This window comes from Python bivittatus, unplaced genomic scaffold, assembly GCF_059951505.1.
Source record: "Python bivittatus isolate LINGU-HERP-01145 unplaced genomic scaffold, Pbiv_v1 ctg000250_np1212, whole genome shotgun sequence".
Taxonomy (NCBI): domain Eukaryota; kingdom Metazoa; phylum Chordata; class Lepidosauria; order Squamata; family Pythonidae; genus Python; species Python bivittatus.
In genome coordinates this window covers 806,345-827,774 of record NW_028277057.1, presented here as the reverse complement: position 1 = coordinate 827,774, position 21,430 = coordinate 806,345, and the positions used below count along the sequence as shown (strand labels likewise).

General features: G+C 42.6%; 1 protein-coding gene across 1 annotated transcript in view; it reads left to right on the top strand.

The window, feature by feature from the left end:
- Window positions 1-17,282, top strand: part of EXTL1 (exostosin like glycosyltransferase 1) — a 43,415-nt gene extending 26,133 nt beyond the window's left edge. Inside the window, exons 4-12 of the mRNA XM_007428067.3 lie at window positions 409-516; window positions 4,044-4,163; window positions 6,233-6,365; window positions 7,934-8,052; window positions 12,123-12,212; window positions 12,751-12,837; window positions 14,433-14,593; window positions 15,832-16,003; window positions 16,828-17,282. Coding sequence (XP_007428129.1) covers window positions 409-516; window positions 4,044-4,163; window positions 6,233-6,365; window positions 7,934-8,052; window positions 12,123-12,212; window positions 12,751-12,837; window positions 14,433-14,593; window positions 15,832-16,003; window positions 16,828-17,016 — 1,179 coding nt within the window. The 3' untranslated portion in view covers window positions 17,017-17,282. The remainder of the gene's footprint in view (window positions 1-408; window positions 517-4,043; window positions 4,164-6,232; window positions 6,366-7,933; window positions 8,053-12,122; window positions 12,213-12,750; window positions 12,838-14,432; window positions 14,594-15,831; window positions 16,004-16,827) is intronic.
- The last annotated feature ends 4,148 nt before the right edge of the window (window positions 17,283-21,430 follow it).

The window sequence follows — 21,430 nt, the reverse complement described above, 5'->3', positions numbered from 1 at the left end:
ACTGATGATGTTGGGTAATGAAACGTCTGCAAGCAAACCCTGAGCTACATATATTCTCTTCTATTGGAACATGAGGATGAGCCCAGTAACATACCTAATCTTGACCTACTTCTTGGAGTGTTAAGCTGGTTCTCAGTCTAGATCAGCTTTCCTTATCAGGGAATCATATTGTCTCAGGGGCAAAACTGGGGAAGGATAATTGATATATTTGCAAATGTATGCAAGTATTACAAAATGCTGATAACGGTTTAGTGACACCCCCCCCCCCCCCGCAAAGGAAACTGGATAGGGATAAGTACCACATCCTTGAAATACAGAGAAGATCCCTTGAACCTAATGCTCCCAGGTCACTTTCTCCCTTCTCTCCTGCATCCTTGTGATGCTTGTCCTCTTCTCTCATTGATCCAGGCTGCTTGCATCCCGGTCCTGCTCAGCAACGGGTGGGAGCTGCCATTTTCGGAGGTGATTGATTGGAGTAAATCATCCATTGTTGGGGATGAGCGGCTTCTTCTGCAGGTAACCATGTCCACGTTATGCAAGGGTGAGCGGGACAGAGCCTAGCCAGGTCCAAATGATGTCTCACCACTAGGATTTTGTGGCAGTATGCCCAGCAAGCTGTGGTCTACAGGAAGCCTGATCATGAGGTCATCCTAGCAATTGAAGAACAAATGCCAGCTCTCTTGTTTCCTCTGAAGGGAGGGCACAGAGAAGTTGCACAAACAAGCTTTCTGTTTATTAACTTAACTATTTATGATGTGTTTATTTCTTGTACTTCTGTATCATTCCTGCCTCGGTGGTTGACAGATTGGCTTATGCCATAACCTGAAAATGTGGACGAAAGCACAAGATAACTCTTACTTTAAAAAAATGCTACAGAATAAAGCCAAAGTTAAATCAATAGCCAAGGAAATAGCGGCTTTGAATATTAAAAAAAAAAAAAGGCATGGTTTTTAAAATTTAAAAAGTTTGGCAATGCCAACCATGGGGACAGGTGAATTGCACAAACTGTGGACCGCCGCTGAAAAACACTTCTTTTTGGCAGCCATTTTCCTCACTTCATGTAGCGGAGGAAATGTGAGGTCAGGCCAGCGAAGAGGCAGCCTGTTTACTAATCTTTCCCCAAGCTACCAATATTAACTTAGTTTTTATTTCTAACATTTTCACCTGTTATTTAGGCACAAAAACTCTCAGTTCAGTTCTTGTTTGTAAATTTTACTTATTGATCATTTTTAAAAGAAAAATCAATAAACAAGTGAAAGGCGAAAAGAAAAGGGGGTGGGAAAATGGTGCAGAAATGTTCAGTTCTTTTCCTTCTTTTATCAGTGTCTTCTTCTAGAGGTTGGTCTCCTCAGAGCTATTTGTTCTGATGGCAGGACGTTGCGTTTTTTTCCGAACCGTATACAGGGACTTTCGGCATCTTTCAACACTGAATTTTCTCAGTCTTTCCTTGTATATTTGACTGAAGAGGTCGATATTTCTTGTTGCCTGCCTTCCCCTCTTGATGCTTCCATGTCCCTTCACTCATACAACTCTCAGCAGTTTACAGCATAAAATAGAATACATATGAGACATTACAATAAATCAGAATTTATAAAAAAATATGGAAGAATAGTAATCAATACAGTGGAACCTCGGTTTACGAACTTAATTCGTTCCGTGACTCTGGCCACAACCCGAATTGGTCGCAACCCGAAGGAAATTTCCCCATAAGGTTCAATGTAATTACCGTTAATCCGTTCTGGCGTGGAGGACAGGGAGGCGGCTATTGCTTGGAGGGAGAGTCCCCCTCCCTATGACCACGTGTCAGGGGCGGAAAATGGCCGCGGATCACGTGTCAGGGGCGGAAAAATGGCCACGGACCACGTGTCAGGGGCAGAAAAATGGCCGCGGACCACGTGTCAGGGGCGGAAAAATGGCCGTGGACCACGTGTCGGGGCGGAAAATGGCCACGGACCACGTGTCAGGGGGGGAAAATGGCCGCGTATCCTGTTCGTACCCCAAGGCGGAGTTCGCAAACCGAGGTAAATTTTTGCGGCCGGAGCTGGTTGTAACCCGAAAAGTTCGTTAACGGAGGCGTTCGTAACCCGAGGTACCACTGTACTAGCAAGATAAATGCAACTTAATTTTAATAATAACTATAGCATCATAAAACTGGGTTGTAAGGGTGCCTTGATGTGCTTCTCATTCTAAGCTGTACCAAGGAGAAGCTTTGGAGGTGGCAGTGATGGTGGTGGGAACAGGCCTTGGTCCTAGCTATGATATCACCAGGGTGCGCACAGTGATTTGGAGGACCACAAGTTTGAGACCTCTGTTAGCCCCATCAGGTAAACCAGACCAGGAAATCTGCTCCACAGGAAGACTAAAGCAACTTTCATTGAGAGTATGGCTCAATAACATGATATAATATAATAACAAAATCTTGCAAGTCTGGTTATACTGTACCTCCTCCCACTTCTTATACTCCTGTGAATTAGGGAAGTGTTTTCCTGAGCTGCTTCCACAAATTTTCTGTCTGTTGTGGACTTAAGATATATTTCCTCCCTTGTCATTTTGGTAACAGATCTTCCATATCACTGTCAAGATCTTCTTCCTTACTCTCTCTAATCTCTGATCTAAATCAAACTGTTGAGCAATGTGGAAATACCCTTGACAAAGATATGCAGAAGCTCTTAAAGGGAGGAGAAGTGACAGCAGGAAAATGAGTGAAAGAAACTCAAAATAACCCTGCCTTGATTCTGTTTAGTATGGGCAGGGGGGGGGGGGACTTCGTTAGCTTTCAAGATTCTGTTATTATACCCTACAACAGTAGTGTTTCAATAATCCTTGTGGTGTCTCTTTTCTGACCTCAAATGGCTGACACAAACAAGGAGGGAGGGAGGAATTAAAATTTAGGATTACGGTATGTTCCAATGCTTAAAATTAGTTTACTTATCATGATCATTTGTAATGGGAACAATTCAGATAATTTAATGGAATAGCTGTTGGTTAGGTGAAAGTTGGGGAGAGTTCAAGGTAGCCAGCCTCTCTTTTTGCTCCATAGCTTGTTAAAATCTTGGCTTGACCCCCAGATTGGAGGTTTCATTCACAGGAATTGTCACTTCAGTTTGATAAGGCTCTAATGCAGGGTTTCCCAACCCTGGCAACTTTAAGATGGGTGGACCAACTCCCAGAATTCTCCAGCCAGCCATGCGGGTTGAAATCCACCCATCTTAAAGCGTGCTGGCTAGAAAATCCTGAGAGTTGAAGTCCATACATCTTAAAGTTGCCAGGGTTGGGAAACACTGCTCTAATGTGTGAGCTTTGGAGCTCTTGTTCATTGTTATCTGCTATCTTAAAAACCACCTGAAAAGTACATTGCCCTTTGTATAAGATGGTTTCATTTTCCTAAACAAAGTACAGCAGTTATTTGGAATCTGGAGGCATTCTATTAGTTTTATTTATTTACCTCTTTACAGTATTTTTATATGGCTTTTCATTGATTATGTCTCACTCATTTGTTGTTCTTGCTGCAGGTAACTTAAGATTTGATTTAAACAGAGAAACTGATCTAGTAATGAGTTGAATTCTGGTAGCTGAAGTAACCTTTGTTATGACATTGCCCTGAGCGTCCTGGGTAGATTGTATTTGTAGCAGTCACACTCCTTCTTGTTGTTCAGAGGAGTATCAGTCCAGCAGATAAATAGCTATAATATGCATACATAGCTTAGTCAATGCCTATACTGCAGTTGGTTGGTTTGATTCATCCTTCCTTGATGCTTTTTGTTGTTGAAGCAAGATCTTTTGGTGCTTCCCTCCATCAAAACAACAAGACTTTATTTTCATAGACTAGCATAAAATACAAACAAGGAAAATTACTTCCATTTTAATAATTTCACTGAAACCTATAAGCAATAAAGGATCCCTAAGACCTTGGATGACTGACACAATGCTACAAAATTAAAAGATTAAAATATCTCTACAAAAATTATTATTGTTGTTCCCTCCATCATAAATTGCTCTGCATTCTCACCTTGACATCCTCTGTTCATACTGCTTTTTCACAGATTCCATCTACGGTTCGATGTCTGAACAACGACAAGGTCCTGGCCTTCCAACAGCAAACCCAGTTTTTATGGGAAACATATTTTTCTTCTGTGGAGAAGATTGTGCAAACCACTCTTGAGGTAAGCTGCAGGAGTGTACCCACAGTTTGCCCCAATATTTTATCTGTAGTTACTTCCATTTCTGTGATTGAGTTCACATGTCATGCTAAACTGTAGTTTGCTAAATAAATTACAGTTGGCTAGATTCATATAACACAAGCCATAAAACATGGTTTATAGAGTGCAGTGACTGGGTTCACACAACACATTAAGCCATAAACCCTCAAACAAACCAGCTAGCTTCATACAACATGTTCAGCACAGAATGGCTTAGCATGATGGTCAAAGGAAGCCACAGAGAGCCAGTGATTTGGCTATCAGGTTGGGTGCAACCCTCAAGGTCTATCTCCCTGGCCCATCAAACTCCTTCCCACAGTTCTCTCTTTGCTGCTAGGTCTGGGCTGAGCAGTTGGGGGAGAGAGAGTGGGGACGGTGTGGTTAAACTTCATGTAATTCCCTCTACAGCTTCACTGATCCTTGGGTCAAGCCTCACACAACTGGGCAAGATCACATGTGGATTGCTGATATTGTACCAGCCTCCATGCTGCACAGCAACCTCCCTGTCTGTTGCTTGATACTCCAGTTAGGTTGGCAGTGAAGTTCTCCAGATCTATGAGTGCTGGGGGACTTCAACTTGCCTTCCTTGGACCCAGAACTGGAGGGAGTTCATGGGTGCCATGGCAACCATGGACCTGATCCAGGTTATTGAGGGCCCAAGTCAAAGTGAAGGTCCCACTCTAGATCTGTTTTTGTCCCAGGACAGTGATGACATAACCTGGAGTTGGAGGACATTATCAACAGTCGTTTGTCACAGTTGGATCTCTCCCTGTTAGTCTTTAATTTCTTTGAAGCTGCCCCTAGCCACATGGAGGAATGACCTATTTGATCAGTCTGACCTAGGTGTCTAATGGGTGCACCTGGGTTTCAGAGGGAACTTGGGGTTGTCTCTGTTCAACCAAGAGCCTTTAGGGGCTGCTTGGAAACAGAGGACAACAGCAGCCTTGGATCAGATCGTGTAGAGAGCCCCAACTGTTTTGGAAGCTGCATTGACTTTCAGGTTCAATTCAAGGTGCTGGTTATCACCTATAAATTCCTATGTGGCATAATTTGTGGGATCTTCTGTCTCCTATCGTTTCTGGTCATCCCAACAGATCTGGCAGGGTTGTTATGCTCTAGGTCCCTTCTGTGAAACAGTGCCAAACTGTGGGGTCCAGGACACTTGTCTTCTCTGGAACAACATCCCCCCTGAGATTTGAATGGCCCCAATCATGTTAGTCTTCTTGCAGAGCCTGTCTTTTCTTTTAGGCATTGGGCCAGGATGTTAGGTGTGTAAAATTGGTGAAGTGTTTTTTTCCCCCAATGGGTTATTAGGAGCCTTGGTTGCACTCTATTGTTTATGTGTGATTAAATTATTCTGTGTTTTTGGAGTAATAGAGATTTCAGTTTTGTTTTGTTTTTTACTTTTGTGTTATGTTGTTCGCATGTTTTTATGTATTGCTAGCCTCCCAGAGTCATTATATTGAGATGGACAGCCATATAAATCATATACATCTTTGCTGGCTTTTCAGAACCTTTGAAGACTGAGCTGTTTTGGACAGTTTCTCCCTGATTTGATGTTGACATCATAGTATCTGTCTAGATGTGAATGCCTACGGGCTTAAACTCAAGAAGATGATTTAACCCAAATCTTAACTCCTGTATAATGTTTGGTACAAGGTGAATTCCAGCCTAGCATATTTTGCCTAATGTTTTAGTCATAGTTAGCGTTTATGTAACACTTTCAGAGCTTTTTCAGACTGCCTCACCTACAGTTTCTTATTAAGGCAAACAGTATGCCTGCCGGTAGCCAGCGTGGCCAGTATCTTCATACTGGAAATACAAAAGAGGAAACAAGAAGACAATAATGGCATGTCAAATTTGAATCTCGACTTCCTGGCTACTCTTCCACACTAGCCCAGCTTTTTCTACTTGAAGCCAAGAAGAACAGTTGAGATTGATCTCACATCCAGGAGACGCCTTCTTCTCCAGCAGGTGCAGATGGCTCCGGGGTGTACTGCTTGTATAAAGACAATTATCTTTCTCTTTGCTAGATAATAAGGGATCGGATATTTCATCAGGAATCACGCCCAAAGTTCTTCTGGAATACACTTCCTGGAGGTTTGGTGGCATTGCCAGAATACTCCACTCATCTCAGTGACTTCCCTTTCTACTATCTGCAGCAAGGTACGGGAAACATTCTTTTGCTATTTCTAACATCATTTTTTATCCCTACTCTTTGTTTCTTAAGAAAACACTTGCTGGGGTGATGATGGACCTACCACAAAATGTAGCATGGAGTTTTCAGTTTCAAGGATTTAGTCTCTCTTCCAGGATACTCCATCACGCACCATCACTCCCACCCCGTTTTCCACTTTCATCTTTAACAGATGCTTAGTATTATCATTAGCTTGAAAGTGTATCTGCTTGCTTGTTGATCTATTTTAGGAGGTGTTGTTGTATCCTTAGATTTCCCCCCTAAAGTATTTTTGTACTTACATAAATTTTAAGGTTTCCCTGAGTAAGCTGATACCTATATCTTTTTTTTTTTAATTAGCATTTACCCACTGCATTCATTATTAGAGGGAGGGGTTGTTATGACACCCTCAGTGTCTAGCCTTATAGAGGGTAAAGAATTGTAGAGCTGATCTTGGAGAAGGTATGAGAAAGCCATCAAGTGGGGAAGGAAGAAGCAAGGCATTAAGGAGAGACTTGGAGAAGAGATTACACAGCCCAGAGTTTGCAGGAAGTATGAGAAAGAAATAGCCCTGCTGTGATTTTGTTTACGCTAAGATGGGACTGAGAGAAACTTGGACAGGCTTTCCAAATTACAATAAAGGACATTCCTGGAATCCCTGCCATGCCTGTTTCTTGGCCTGGCCTCCTTTGAAGGGCTGACAAAGAGTTACATAACTAACACAGAGCAGCCGTTGCTCCCAAGAAGCTTACAACCAGACATTTGGGAGAAAAATTAAAAGGGAGAAACAAACGCAGTAGAGAGGATGGAATAAGGGCAAATACCATCATGCGTCCATCTCTCTAAGTGCCAGGCATGTCCAATGCAAGGGCCCCTCTTTTGCAAGGCTGGTGGGCACCTCTGGAGTCTTAACAGCGTACCATGGGCATTGTCACAAAATAGCTGCTGTGCCAGTCATAAGTCATCTATTTCCCCAAAGGCAAGCTGGTGAAATCGGTGCCTCTTCCAGAGTCAAGGATGCTCTCTTATGCTTTAGTTTAGTGATCTTTTTACCAGGGCAGATGAGTAATTGTCCATGCAAAGCACTGAGCAATAGCCACTCCCTCTTTTTATTTATAAGAAAGCCTCTGAGATTCATGTGGAGCAACCTGATATTTTAGGAAGGAAAGAGAGTGCTGGAGGCATTAAATTAAGGTGGGTTGTTATAGATTGGTCAAGGTGTTAGCTAAGCTGTAAACAAGCATAGCTGACATTGCTACTAATGCTATCCTTATGACATCTTCCCTCATCCCTCTTGCTTTCTTCTACTGTTTCCATTAGCAATGAATTATGAATTGCAAGTTTCCTGGGGTGGAGACCTCTCTTCTTTTATCTTCTGTACACTGGTACAGAAGTTCTTTTTATCTCATCATGTACACTGGTGGCACTAACTCAACCACTAATAATAATTTCAACTTGGTTAGATAGGAATTAAATTTCAGCAGGTAAGCCAAAATGGAAGGTAAGTTTTGAGGAGGGTTTTAAGCATCCCAGGCTCACCACGTCTCTCCTCTAACAGGATCCAGCCCCTCCAAGAAGTTTACAGCATTAATCTGGGCTGTCTCACCAATTGTCTCCCTTTCCCAGCCCATCCTCAAGCTCATCCAAGCTGTCTCCAGCTCCCAGCACTGCGCCAAGGTAAAAGAGAAGTCAAACGTTTCTTGCTGTTGCTGTGGTAGAAAAGGAGAAAAGCTGTGGCCAGCAAGATTCTCTGTTCTTCGCAAAGCTGTTAAAATGGGAAGGACTTGGGTCATGCTTTCATGCTATGCTTTCATGCTTGTGGTATCATGCTAGAGGCATCTCATTCTAGGTCCTTTAAGGAAAATAATGCTTTTTTTTTTTTTTTAGCTCTTTGGGGTTAATTTCCATGGTCTCCCATGCCAAAGAGGAGTCAACCCTACAGTGTGAAGATCTCTGCTCTCTGTTCTGTTAGCACATCTCAGATGCATCATGTCCTGCTACTGTATTTTAATAGTTATGAATATTTTTCAGCATGGTTATAATATGCTTGCCTTCTTTCTTCAGTTCTCTTTATTGCTGGCCATCCCAGATCTGGTGATGCAGGTAGCATCTGGAGAAGGTTGAGCTGTGCTGTACCTTCCTTTTGATCAGCTGGAGGTGATGGGGTTAGAAATCAAATCTCATTTCTCATTTGGAAAACAACACACTCTCAGATCTCAGCATCTCAAGGAAAATATTCTAATTCAATGTCTTTCCTGAGTACTAATATATTTGTTTTACATTCAGGAGCATGAAAAAAGATCACCTCCACCTGAAATTTGTAGCACTACAGTACAGTACTGTCCTTTCCAGCATCTCGAATTTCTACTGCCTCTTCCCCATCACTCTTATGTTTAATGGCAGCTCTCACCTCCTTGCTGCCCTCTTAATCCAAACATCCCCAGGCAGGCCCCCAGATGCACTGGACTACAATTCCCACATTCTCATTCATGCCTTTTGTCATGAAAACTGCTGGGAGGTGTGATCTTTCAGAGTTGTGCTGTAGAAAATCCTGTGAAGCTCTGGTGCCTTTTCCATTCCCCCGTGTATTAGAGAGTGGTGGAGGGTGTGGCAGCCTTAGGATATAACTGGGTGGGCTAGTAACCTTTATTGCTGTCAGCAGGTCTCACCTTCCCCTCTAACTACAGGGCAAGTCCTGTCAACAGCAACGTCTCTGCTGCAGATGAGCTCAGCTAGCAGGCCGCGCCCATCCTGAGCATTTCAGAATGTATGGCAGTAAATAGACTCTTCTTAGTTTGCGAGCTCAAAAGTCTAAGCAAACCATCCTTGAAGCTTGTCTGCTTTAGAAGTAAAGGCTCATGTGACTTCAGCAGATGCGTCCCAAGGAAACATGCATTGGTCTGTAATCTAGTGCGCTATATAGAGGCCAGTTTGGTGTAGTGGTTAAAGGTTCTGGATGGAAGCTGGGAGACCATGAGCTCGTCCTTAGGCCAATTATTATTTCTCAGCCCTTGGAAGAAGGCAGTGGCAATCCACTTCTGAAAATGTTGCCCGGAAAACTGCAGAGAGCTATCCACGTAGTTGCCAGGAGTCAAAAGTGACTCAGAGGCAGAATAAAAGAAGCAAGCAAGAAAGAAAAAGATGAAGTCTTGGTGTTCCTTTCAGGGAGGTTGAGTGACAATTGCTTGGTGCTGTTCCATAATGTGAAGTATTGCCAAGCATTGTTTGCAATATGAATGACTGTCCTGCATTTTTTTAACCAATTCTCTTTCACTTTGAGGAAATCAGGAACATGTCTGCAAAATTCTCCTGAATAGAGTGTGATGGTATTGAACTTGTTTAGACCTGAGGCACCCAATGGGAATATGTGAATGTCCTGCCTTTCCTAGTAGAGTCATGTCTCCAAAAGTTGGCTGCTTCCTGGATTCCCATGATTTCATTAAATCCCAGAGGGAGAGTTTGGGAGGGACTCTTTTTCAAAGGCTTTTTCAGGTTGGGAATTGCAAGCAGGTAGGAAGGCTTCAGAGTGATGGAAAACTGTCTAACAGAAAAACATGCAGCAAGAAAAGTACAGGTAGTCCTCAGGTTACGACCATTCATTCAGTTACCATTCAAAGTTCTGATGGCACTGAATGAGTCTTCAGAGTTCTGGCCATCACAATGTCCCCAACCGTCACGTGATCACGATTTCTGACGTTCCCTGCTGGCTTCCCACAAGCAAAGTCAATGAGGAAGCCAGCAGAAAGTTGGAAGTTGGAAGTCGTCGTCACATGAGGTCCTCGCTTAGCAATGGCAACTGGGACTGCTGGAACTGCTGTTGCTAAGCAGTGCGGTCATGGGATGTCGCGCTTCATGACCGCATCACTTAGCGACAGGAAATCTGATCCCAATTGCCATTGTAAGCTGAGGACTACTTGTATCTTCCACCATTCCACCAATACTCCAAAAAATGTACCAAAGAAAACTTTGTAAGGAATTCTCAAGCAATGGTGAATAAGGCAGAAAAACAGAAACTTCTTTCCAGTGAAAGAAAGCAATGGAGAAATTGCAAGTCCTGTTTTAATATAGCATAAATGTGAATGGCTTTTGGCTGTCTCTCAGTTGCATGACCTAATTTTAAGAGGAGAAAAATGGAACAGTGTAGCCCACCATGAACCCTGGAAATAGAATAGGGAAGGGAAGGAAAGGGAAGGAAAGGGAATGCCCTGAAAGATGCATGCTGAAAATGCTGAAAGGGCTTCATGGTGCAAGCATTCGTGAACAAGATATACTGCTACTAAAAGGGCCCTCCTTTCGCCACACACCCAGAAAAGAACTTATGATGAAGATCTCAAATATTCCAGGTGGGAAAATTTCATTAGGAAAGATCCACATCTCTGTAGCTTTCATTGTAACAAGCAATTGGAATGTGTTTACTACAGCAACTTCTTATCTGCTCCTTGGTTGTATAATTTAAATTTGCTGCAGGGAACCATTAGCATTTTGGGGTCAACTGTTCCTATGAACTTAAAATGCTGGCTTGAGAACTACCTTCTGGAGCCAAAACGTGGCAGCATTTGCACACTGGAATTCCTGCTTCCAAACCCCAGATGCTGTTTGAAAGCAGGGACTTGGGCAGCTTGCCAAGCAGGATAAGGAAAATTGTACAAGCTGAAATTCCCGAGGCAGTCTTGTGATGAGACAAAGCCAGAGGACCACCCCAAACAGGGTGGCTTTGGGGCATCAGTGTAGGAGGCTGAGTACAAACAAGGTGATTTAACACAACAAGAGTTTGCTGCATGTTTTCTTAGATAAGACCCATAGAAATAAGCAGAGCTTTTGGGCTTTGGCACAACTCCTGTCAATTTCAGTGAGGTTCTATGCCAATGGGTTTCGTTCCTCCCCATGGATGGGAGGAGACATGCCATTTGAGGTGTTTGCTGCAGGAACCAAAATATGCTCTTAAGATAGCCTTGTGAAATTCTCTCTTCTGCCTAGCTCTTTACATAGTCCTCTCCAACCAGTTGATCCCCAGAGATGGATTTCAGCTTCCATAATCCCCAAGCAGGCTGGCAATTGGCCAGGTTGGTTGAGAAGAGTGGGTGTTGCAGTCCTGATGAGAGAGGGTCCTTATAAAACCTAAGTAGACATGTTTTTTTCCAGCCAGGGCTGTACTTTAATTTGGTCTGGCATTGGAGACCAAATCAGGGAAGTCTTGATTTCAGGGAGAAAGGCCAACATTTTTGCTTGTTTTCTGAGTTTTGTTGGTGGGTTACAGCAATGGATGCCTTAAAATAGGCTTAAGGCACTCATTTCACTCCTTAAAACCCCCCACATGGAAAAATTCAGTCTGATTTTTAGGGGAATCGGGGACTTTTGGATGATAACATGAGCATGTGCCTCTGGAGAAAATTAAATATCTTTCCACCCTTCCACCTAATCCCACTTCAGGCCTTTTGAAAACCTGGCTCTTCCTTCTGGGTTTAGAGCCAGGATGTTGGTGGAATCTGATTTGTTTATATGCTGTGCTCTGCAATGAATTGAGCAATTGATTATTTTTACCTGGCATCTTTTATTCTTTTAATTCTTTTAAATATGTATATTTTAGTTTTTATGCCTTGTTGGTTGCTCAGAGTTAAGATGGGTGGCCGCATAGATTTGCAGAATGAACAAAGAAATAAATAAATACAGTGTGGGCCACAAAATTAAGATGATTGTTCTGTCCTGTGTTTCAGCCGGCTAACCAGGAAGTTCTGTTTCTTGTACAGATTTTAATCTTATGGAGCTGTGAGAAGCCAGCTCCACAGAAGTGGCCACTGACCACAGTTCCCTTGACCGTCATTCAAAGCAGCAGCAAGGTAAGAGGCCATCCAGATTGGCTTTGATTGTCATGGAGAACATTTTAGGAAGGAAAGACCTTGCCAAACTCTGCTAAGACCCACACTCCAGCAGGAATCCTGCTGACGCTCAAAACACCCCAGTTCACCTCTTTATCATTCAAAGCCAGCTCTCCTCCTTATCATTCAATCTGCATTTTCTGAGCATTCAACCAGAGATCAGTGTAAGGGCAAGAGCAGATCTTCCACTTGACTTTTCTTGCTCTCTAATTTTGAAAAGTGTCCTAGTGGGCAGGTATTCAAGAGGAAAGTAGCAATTCCAGTAGCAAAAAGGAAGCAGAAATGTAACCTGAGAAAACATCTCAGACAAGACCTTCCCTAGTTCTCACCAAGATAAAGGGAGGGAGGAAGCACATTCAGACTTGCAAGATTCTGTTCTTGTATCTTACAATAAAAGTAGTATTGGTCTACATGACTTTGGTTTCCTGGTCTGGTCTTCCTTGAAGGGCTGACAGAAAGTGCTTTTCTGTTCCCTTCCTTCTCCTCTCTTCTCCTGCAGGTCAGCGAACGGTTTTTGCCTTACTCTGCTATTGGGACAGATGCCGTGCTGAGCCTTGATGAATATGCCAGTCTTTCAACCAGTGAGGTGAGAAAGTTCTCCAGAACCTTTCTACTCCTGCTGTAGCCATGGAGCTTGGATATGTGAAGGGGCAAGTGATTACTTAAATGCAGAGTAAGGCCTAGAACCTGGGACAGTTCAGTTGAGAAGTAGTCAGTCCACTGCAACTGAGAGGGGGTTAGGGACCCTTGAGAAATGTCATTTCCCCTTCCTCCAAATGCATCTCTCTTACAGATTTGACAAAGCATATGCTGTAAGCCTATATATTTATATATGTGCAATATTTTATAATTAAATTGTTGACATTTAAATTGGCTGACTTAGAAATAAAGGGGGAAAAGGAATTAAGTGTATACACTAAATATGCAATTCTGATGTCTAATGAGTTATCCAGCTGTGATTCCCCATTGTAAAATGCTTGCTCAGATATGGAAAGGGAAAGATAAGTCATCTTTGCATGCTCTGCTTGCAGAAGGTTCTAGCTTTAATCTGTGACATCTCCAGAACTGCTTAGGAGAGACCGTAGCTGATCCTAGAGAACTGCTGCTGGTGAGAGTAGGTCAAGCCTTTCCCGACCTGAGGTCTTCCATTACTACTTCCGGAATGCCCCATCAGCATGGCTAGTGGCTGGCAATTCTGGGAATTGCTGCCAGTCACAGCACTTCTATGAGGTTTCCACCACTTCCATCTCAGCTTGAGCTCACTTTGTCATCCCTCCTCAGCAGCTGAGCTGATTTATTTTCACCTCTGCTGTCATTCTCCAAAACTTACTAAATCCAGTTTTCAGTAGAAATGCTGGAGCTCTGGTGGATGGACCATTTTTCCATTGTTGGGAACTCGCGCTTCATCCTATCGCCTGACTCATAGCTTCTCCCTCTCCTTCCAGAGATTAAGTTCAAGCTATTAAATTTCTTTTAATAAATTGAGCAGAGGAATAGTGCCTTGGTAGCCTGCAGCCCTTCCTTATTGTTAATGTTCAGAGGTGTTAAATGCCAAACAAAACAGACTGTAGACTAGGACATGGGTCATCAATTCTGGGCTAGGTGAACCAACACGGTTTCCTATGTTTCTTTTTCCCTCTGGCCATGGGGTTAAGCAGAAGGTCTTTTATGACCTCCACTACCTAAGAGAAAAGACTTCTGGAGAAGAGGTTCAGTTAATACCAGGCCAGCCCTCATCTGCTGCTTGTTTGTAGGTGCACCTGGGACTGTCCTCCTAGGCCTTGTATTCAAATATGAGCTCAATGCCAGGCAGATGGCCTTGGGCTTGTGAGGCATAGCTCCTAAATTTAGACAGTTGGGGAAATGATGAAGGAGAAGTCTCTTTCCTTTAAGCAGGGCTCAAGTGGGTAAACCATTTAGGGTGGGGCAAAATGGCTCTGATTTTGGTGTGCCTTTTTTTCTTGGAGGACAAACAAGAAAGAGGTCTAGGTGAATGCATCAAGCATGCAGTTGCATATTATGGATGCCATGAGTTAATACTGCAGAGATTATGCTACTTGGAAAAAAGAAGGAATATAGTTTGATCGTAGAAGACATGACTTCCACGTAGACAACCTTAAGTACCATCTTACAGATCCGCTTCCCCCAAATTCTTTTCCTGCTCTCTTCCTTACTTTTTAGGTTGACTTTGCCTTTGTGGTATGGAGAAGTTTCCCTGACCGGATTGTAGGCTTCCCGATGCGCAGCCATTTTGGGGATATCAGCAAGAACCAGTGGAGCTACACCTCAAAATGGACCAATGAGTTCTCTATGGTTCTCACTGCAGCAGCATTCTATCACAGGTACCCTTCCTGATTACAGAGTCTCCTGGAGTTGGAAAGAGCCATTGAGGCCACCAAAACCAGCTCCTGCTCAGTGCTGGAATCCCAATGGATGTCTCTAAGATATGGCTGTCAGCTGACGGTTGAATCCTTCCTAGGAAGGGAAGCTCAGCATCCCCCTTGGCTCACACTGCCGAAGAAGCCATTCCTAACCTTCAACTGGAACCTGCTTTCACACATTTTAAGCCCGCTCTTCTGCCTCTTGCACTCTTGAACAGATGTGGGAAAACATCAAACATCTTTCAGATATGTTTGAAGAATTAACAGGGTAGCTTGATGTCATGATGATTAATCCAGGGTAACCATAAGATTGGATCACTGGAGCAGATTCTGTGTGGATTCGTCTAGAAACTATGACTGGAGGCTTTTCCTCACATACACCTAACCATAGCCTAAGAGTAAACTCTCTTTGATTGATTGATTGATTGATTGATTGATTGCCACCAAGTTGTTTTCAACTCCTAGTGGCTATATAGATTTTCTCCATGACAATCTATCCCTAACCTGTTCCTACATTCTTTAATTCTCTTCAAGTATACCATTGTTGAAAGTCTTTTCACTTGATTCGCCCCCCACTTCCCCCTCAGCATACTGGTGATTATCCCCTTTGTGTTATGGCTACATATTGGCATTTTTGTATATGGCTATACATTGGCATTTTTAAAATTGAGCTCTTCCAAGCATGTCTGTAAATCTATCTATAAATTAAATCAATAATTCAACCCCTTCTCCAATGCTTGGTTAGGCAGTCATCAAAGAGAAATCCTATTTTTGTGGTGATACCTTAGTTTGTGGAAACAGTTGGGAGAAATAGGGATTCTTAATCTCTCCCTCTCTTTGGTAGATGTCAGGGAATATTGTGCAGGAGTGTTTTAAGATGAGGACTTTATATAATGGGTGTTGAGTTTATGCACTAAAATTATCTTGAAGAGATGGGATTCCAGCATGGTGGAACCACAGCCTGTTGATCGGTGTTCTGACTTTGATGCCGGGAACTCTAAATCCTTAGGTGTGCTTGACAGCTGATAACCACTAAATCAGTCTTTTCCAACCAGCCATGTTCCTTAATACTTGATGGGAATTCTGGGAGCTGTAGCCTTGACACGTGTGGAGGGAGCAGGTTGAAGATAGGAGCCCTATACATTTCTGTGGGGATCTTTTTGCCCCATTCTCCCCACCCCTATGTTTTCCTTCCCCAGATACTATCACAGCCTCTTCATCAACTATTTGCCTGCCAAACTAAAGACCTTTGTTGATCAAATTGCCAACTGTGAGGATATATTGATGAACTTCCTGGTTTCTGCTGTCACCAAACTGCCCCCCATCAAAGTGAGCCAGAAGAAACAGCTCAGGGAGAACCCATCTCAACAGGTACACAGGGCATGGACAGGGAGGAGGGGGACAGAGGAGCAAGGAAAGGAATTATTGAAGATTTTTCTTCCAACACTTCTTGATGCCCTTTAAATATTACTTAGCCCAGCCTTCTCCCATTTGGTGCCCTCCAGATATGTGGGGATTTCACTCCCATAATGGTAGTATTGGCTAGTGATGATGGGAATTGATACCCCAATTAATTTAAGGACAGCAGATTGAAGCAGCAGCTTGTTGACACCAGTCCAGCATTCTGTTTCCACACAGCCTGACTCAATACTTCTCAGTAACTCCCGAGCTGCAGATGATAAAATTCTCTTTCTGCTCAGTGTTTTCTTGGAACTGATATGGGCTGTTGATTATACAACTGCTGGTTCTTAAATCATTTTTTTTTCCTTTGCAAACCAACCACACCTGTGCTAGTCTTTGGAATCCATACCTAGCAGAGGTCCATGTGACTCTTTTGAACCTGGGTTAGTTGTTCAGTGTGCAGAACCAGTAAGCCATGAGCACTCTTTGAGAAATAATCACCGATAGGAGTATAGACCTGAAGCTCTTACTGCACCTGGATGATAAACACAGAAACCTCCATATTTAGAGGGAGTTCACCTCTCAATGATGGTTGTTGTGGAGCAACAGCAGAAAACAGCTGTTGTCTTTGTCATCCTTATCCAGCATTGGGAATTTTAAAAAAAAATCAGGTCTGGTATAAGGAAGCACTCCTTGTGGAAAGCAAAAGAGGGCAATTGCACAGTTCAGGATTGCACTCCCTAACAACACACCTGAAATTAATGCTCGGTCTCTTGTTTCCTTGTCTCCTGAAGCTATTGAAAAGTGTGCCCCCATCCAACAGCAGCCTGCATTTTGCTCAACGCCAGGAGTGTGTCAATCGCTTTGCTGCCTGGTTTGGCTATATGCCTCTGGTGCATTCTCAGTTCCGCTTGGACCCAGTGCTCTTCAAAGACCAGGTATCTGTGCTACGGAAGAAGTACCGGCAACTGGAGAGGGACTAGCTCTGGGGAGAAGCACACTGCCACTCTCTGGGAACACGCTTGGAGAAAAAGACACCAGCCACGCTGGACTGTAGCCACACAGACTCACTACCAACCCCAGGCCAATGGCACTATCGCAGGACTTTGAGTTGCACTCCCTGCATTGGTGCCCTTTGAACTTTGGATACTGAAAGGTGGAAACTCTTGCTGGTAGCCAAGGTGATGCCAGATGAATGTTCAGTCTTTATTGGGTTTTACCAGTATAAATAAAGGTTTGCAGAAAACAACTCTTTCTTGTTTGCCTTCAACGGGTCTCTTTTTCAGATCAGAGATAGAAATGCTGGCTTTGGTTTCTGACACGGATAGGTGGCGTTGGCTCAAAATATACGGGGCTGATCTACAGTTTGGTCCTACAATTAGCTAGAATTGCAGGTGGTGAAATCGGACAAAGGATGTATGTTCAAATTCCTATTTCCCTGCTTCCCAGCAGATGCAGCGTCTTTTTTTAAAGGACGAATAAAACACGACATCTTTTTGGAAAAGGAAACAATCTGCGCATGCTGAAATCATGGTCTCCTCATGCTGACTTTTTCTCCAATAGTTGAATTATGCAGGAAGGAAAATCCTTCTTAGTGAATCATGCAACTTTATTCCAAAGCATGCTTCTCAGAACTTTCTAAAAAGTGTTTCTCAATCTCAGAGCCTTTGAGATGCGTGGACTTCAGCTCCCGCTGGGGGGAGATGGGCGGCATACAAATTTAATAATAAATAAATAAATAAATTCCCCAGCCAGCATTGAACCACCACAAAAAAGGCAATGAAATCCTCCTGCTTCGCCATAATTTTTTTTTTTTTAAATTGCTCATCACCAGAAGGCAAATAGACTATATCATAAAGTAATTGGTTGTGGGGGGAGAGAATTTTTATTAATGTTAATAATGAAATCTGTATCAGTCCTCTTCTATCAAGTTTAGTAGGGGTATAATTCTAATTTTATTCTAATGAGTTGCATGAGTTATTTTCTGTAGCTGCTTGTGATAATACAGGCAGGCTGTGGAAACAAAGATTAATATGATGGGGGGATACTTTCAATACAAGGTTTCTTGGGGGAGTGATAGTTTGGGAAATTCTGTTCTGATAAATGAATAGCTGAGAGCATTTAAGCCCCTTGCCAATTTCTATTGGCTAGACTTCTCTTAAAAGCTCAGAAGAGCCAAAAGTTTTGAGCAAAGGGTTTTTCTTTTCTGACAATGAACAAGGCACACTGTTTCATGATAAAAGAAACCATCCTTTCCTCCAGTTTGTAAGCTCTACTGCAGTATTTCTCAGTCTTGGCAGGTTTAAGATGTTTGGACTTCATCTCCCAGAATTCCCCAGCCAGCTGAAAATTCTGGGAGTTGAAGTTCACACATCTTAAACTTGCTAAGATTGAGAAACACTGCTCTACTGGCCTCTAGGGCAGAAACGAATGTTAATTCCGTGAAATGTTTGGAAGGATTGGGATCCGTTTGAATTAGCAAAAGGGAATGTACCAATTGCAATGTGTTTGAGCCAAGGTGTTGAAATGCATTATACTAGCCCAGCCCTGTATCTTTGGCAGCTGAGCTATTAACTTCTGGCTTAGCTATGGTGCAAGAAAAAAACATTGCTGTGAATGCAGTTTTGCAGCAGGAACACTGGAGCTTGAAGGGGACACTTTCTCATTTGGAGGAACGCATGCCTTGCTTCAACTCCTTGGCGGTGCTCCCCTTTCCTCCTCTATAGTGCCACACTACTCAGACGATGGTTTTTCTAACAGAGCAAAGGGTGGCTTTGCAGTTCCCCTTTAGAATGAAACTTAAAAAAAAAAACTGATTGATTAAACAGTACAAAAAAAGCAGGTCTCTGGCTAGCAGTCAGTTTTTGCATTCCCGTGTTGGTCAGCTGAAACACTCTCCAGGACTATTCTGTTGGTCCTCTGCCTGATGAGGACAATTTTGCAGTGTTTTGAAAACGATCCTGAAGATTTGAGGAATGAAAGCTGTGGCTACACAGAAGTGCCAGGAGATACTGATTTGGTCCAGGACTTTCTAACAGGGAGAAAAAAATGGGAAAGGAAGAAAAAAGAATCCTCTGCTATGATATCTGCTGAAAAATTAGGCTAATTTTTGCTTGTTTGCTTTGGGGAGGGATTTGGTTAATATTCTTTTGGCAAAAATATATGGGAATGAGGCTAATCATTCCTTGGTTCCCTTTCCTGTTGGGGCTGACAAAGTTGCTCTGAAGTGCTTCCCACATCTGAATGGGTGATTAATGGAAGTCAATAATGTCACAATTAGGTGTCAAACCAGGGAAGATCTAGGAATTGACAAAGAGAATATCAATCGATATTTAAAGTTATTGCATTTAAATGAACCACCCTTCCCATCTGGAAAGTACCATCTTGGGTGCCGAGGGTCCACATCTAGTAGATTTCATAGTATATCGAGCACCAGCTTTCTCCAACATGGTATCTTCCAGAAGGGTTGGACCACAGCTCCTGAATTCCAAGGAGCCTCCAGAAAGCCTACAAGTGGAACTTAAAGAAAACCATTCTGTTTCACTGCTGGTCTCTGGCAAACCAATGTTTAGCTTCAGAAATCTGGGTATAACTATTGAGACGGGTAGCCAGCAATCTCCAAATCACAGAGAGATGAAAGGATCTTCCTTCTCATGCTACACAAACACCAGTGGCTGGTGACCCAGCTGGGAAAGTAATGTTTCCTTCCATCGATCGCCAAAGCAACACCAAGAGCACTGCCTTAACTAAATACCTCTCCTCATGAAAAGACCATTCCAGGCCTGGCACAAATCCTCGCCCTGAGAGCCAGGGAATCCGTCTCTTTCCAAACACACCATTAGGGAAGCATTGGCAAAAGTGACATAAAGAACAGCTTGTTATTTGTGAGCACCCCACAAATAAGGCCTTAGTGTAAAAATCTATCAATCAACTGATCCTTTCCTACTGCCTGCTGTCCACGAAGCAGCCATTTTTCCTTCTTTAAATATATTTTTTAAGTGATTTCATTTCTGAAAAATGCAAAAGACACAAAGCAGCAAATTAAGTTCCCTGCTTAGCGTGTGCTTTTCGAATGGGTGCTGAGCAGATCCACTTCGGGGGACCAGTTGGTGCATTCGCAATTTTCGAAGCCTGTTACAAAATGGCAGCCGGTGGGATGGGACCCACCATAAAACAGCCATTTGCCATAAATATATTAATTAATTAAAAGAACAGCTAGTGAGATTCCTCCTTGCCACTTTGGTTTGGTTCTTCCCTTGACAAGTGGCAGTATTTCTGAGTGAAGCTCTGGGCCGCATCCACCCAAAAGTTTATTATCTCAGGATGCTTATGGGATCTATATGGGCCCCACAGGCGCTCTTGGAAATAAAAACAACGTTGGAGGCTGATGCTTAGCTTTGGGGCACGTCAGCTTCCCTTTTGTTATTATATTTAATTAAAATACTATTTAGGAAAACAACACAACCTCAAATTTAGTGGGGCAGGAAACAAGGCAGATGCTAAAAAAGATTTTTGCAGGCACATTTCTGCCTATAAACATCACATTGCCAACATCATAATTTCCTTTGGCAAAATATAAGCTAGCATCTATTAACCCTGAATTGAACTGATCTCTTCTAGGACCCTACAGGCCCAGACAGATGGAAAAATACCACTTTAAATCACACACAATAATTTGAGCCAACTGTGCACCAATCTATGTTTTCCCCTTTTTTAAAATAATGATTTAATTTATGCAAGATATTGCTACGCATATTTCTATATATCATTTTTAAAAGGATTGCAGCACATAAGGCTTTTACTGTAGCAGTATTATCTTCCAAAATCATACAATTTGACCTGCAGTTTCAACGCTCCTTTCTCTAAGATCAGCATCTAATTGGATAGTCAATAATTTAATCACAGGTTCTCAGCTTTTTGAAGCCTTTCACTATTTCTGTGGTTTTCTCAAAATTGCCACCAGTTTACCACTTCTGCTTACTCATATAATTTCCTTAATAGTTGAGACTTATTTGGGTTTTTGCTTACTTTTCCAGATTTGAAAATTGTACTTGGTTACTGGACATCGTACAACTTTCATCATAAATCACATGATTATTAGATACCAAAATAAAACTGGATAATCAAACCAAGTTAAAAAGGTTTTCTTTCATTGGTATCCTGCCCATTCTTTCCAAGGAGCTTGGGCAGTATGTGGAACTATCTCAATTTATTCTTACAACCCTTAAGATAGGCTCAGGTGGATTGGAATGAAAAGAGGCTGTGTTCATCTCTGCAATCAGCTGCGGAAATTGACTAGGTCATTTTTGCACTGTTGTTATTCATTAGCAGTGCAGAATCTCTGATACAGGGAGTCAACGGATCCAGTCTTGACCACAGAAAAACAAGACAACGTTT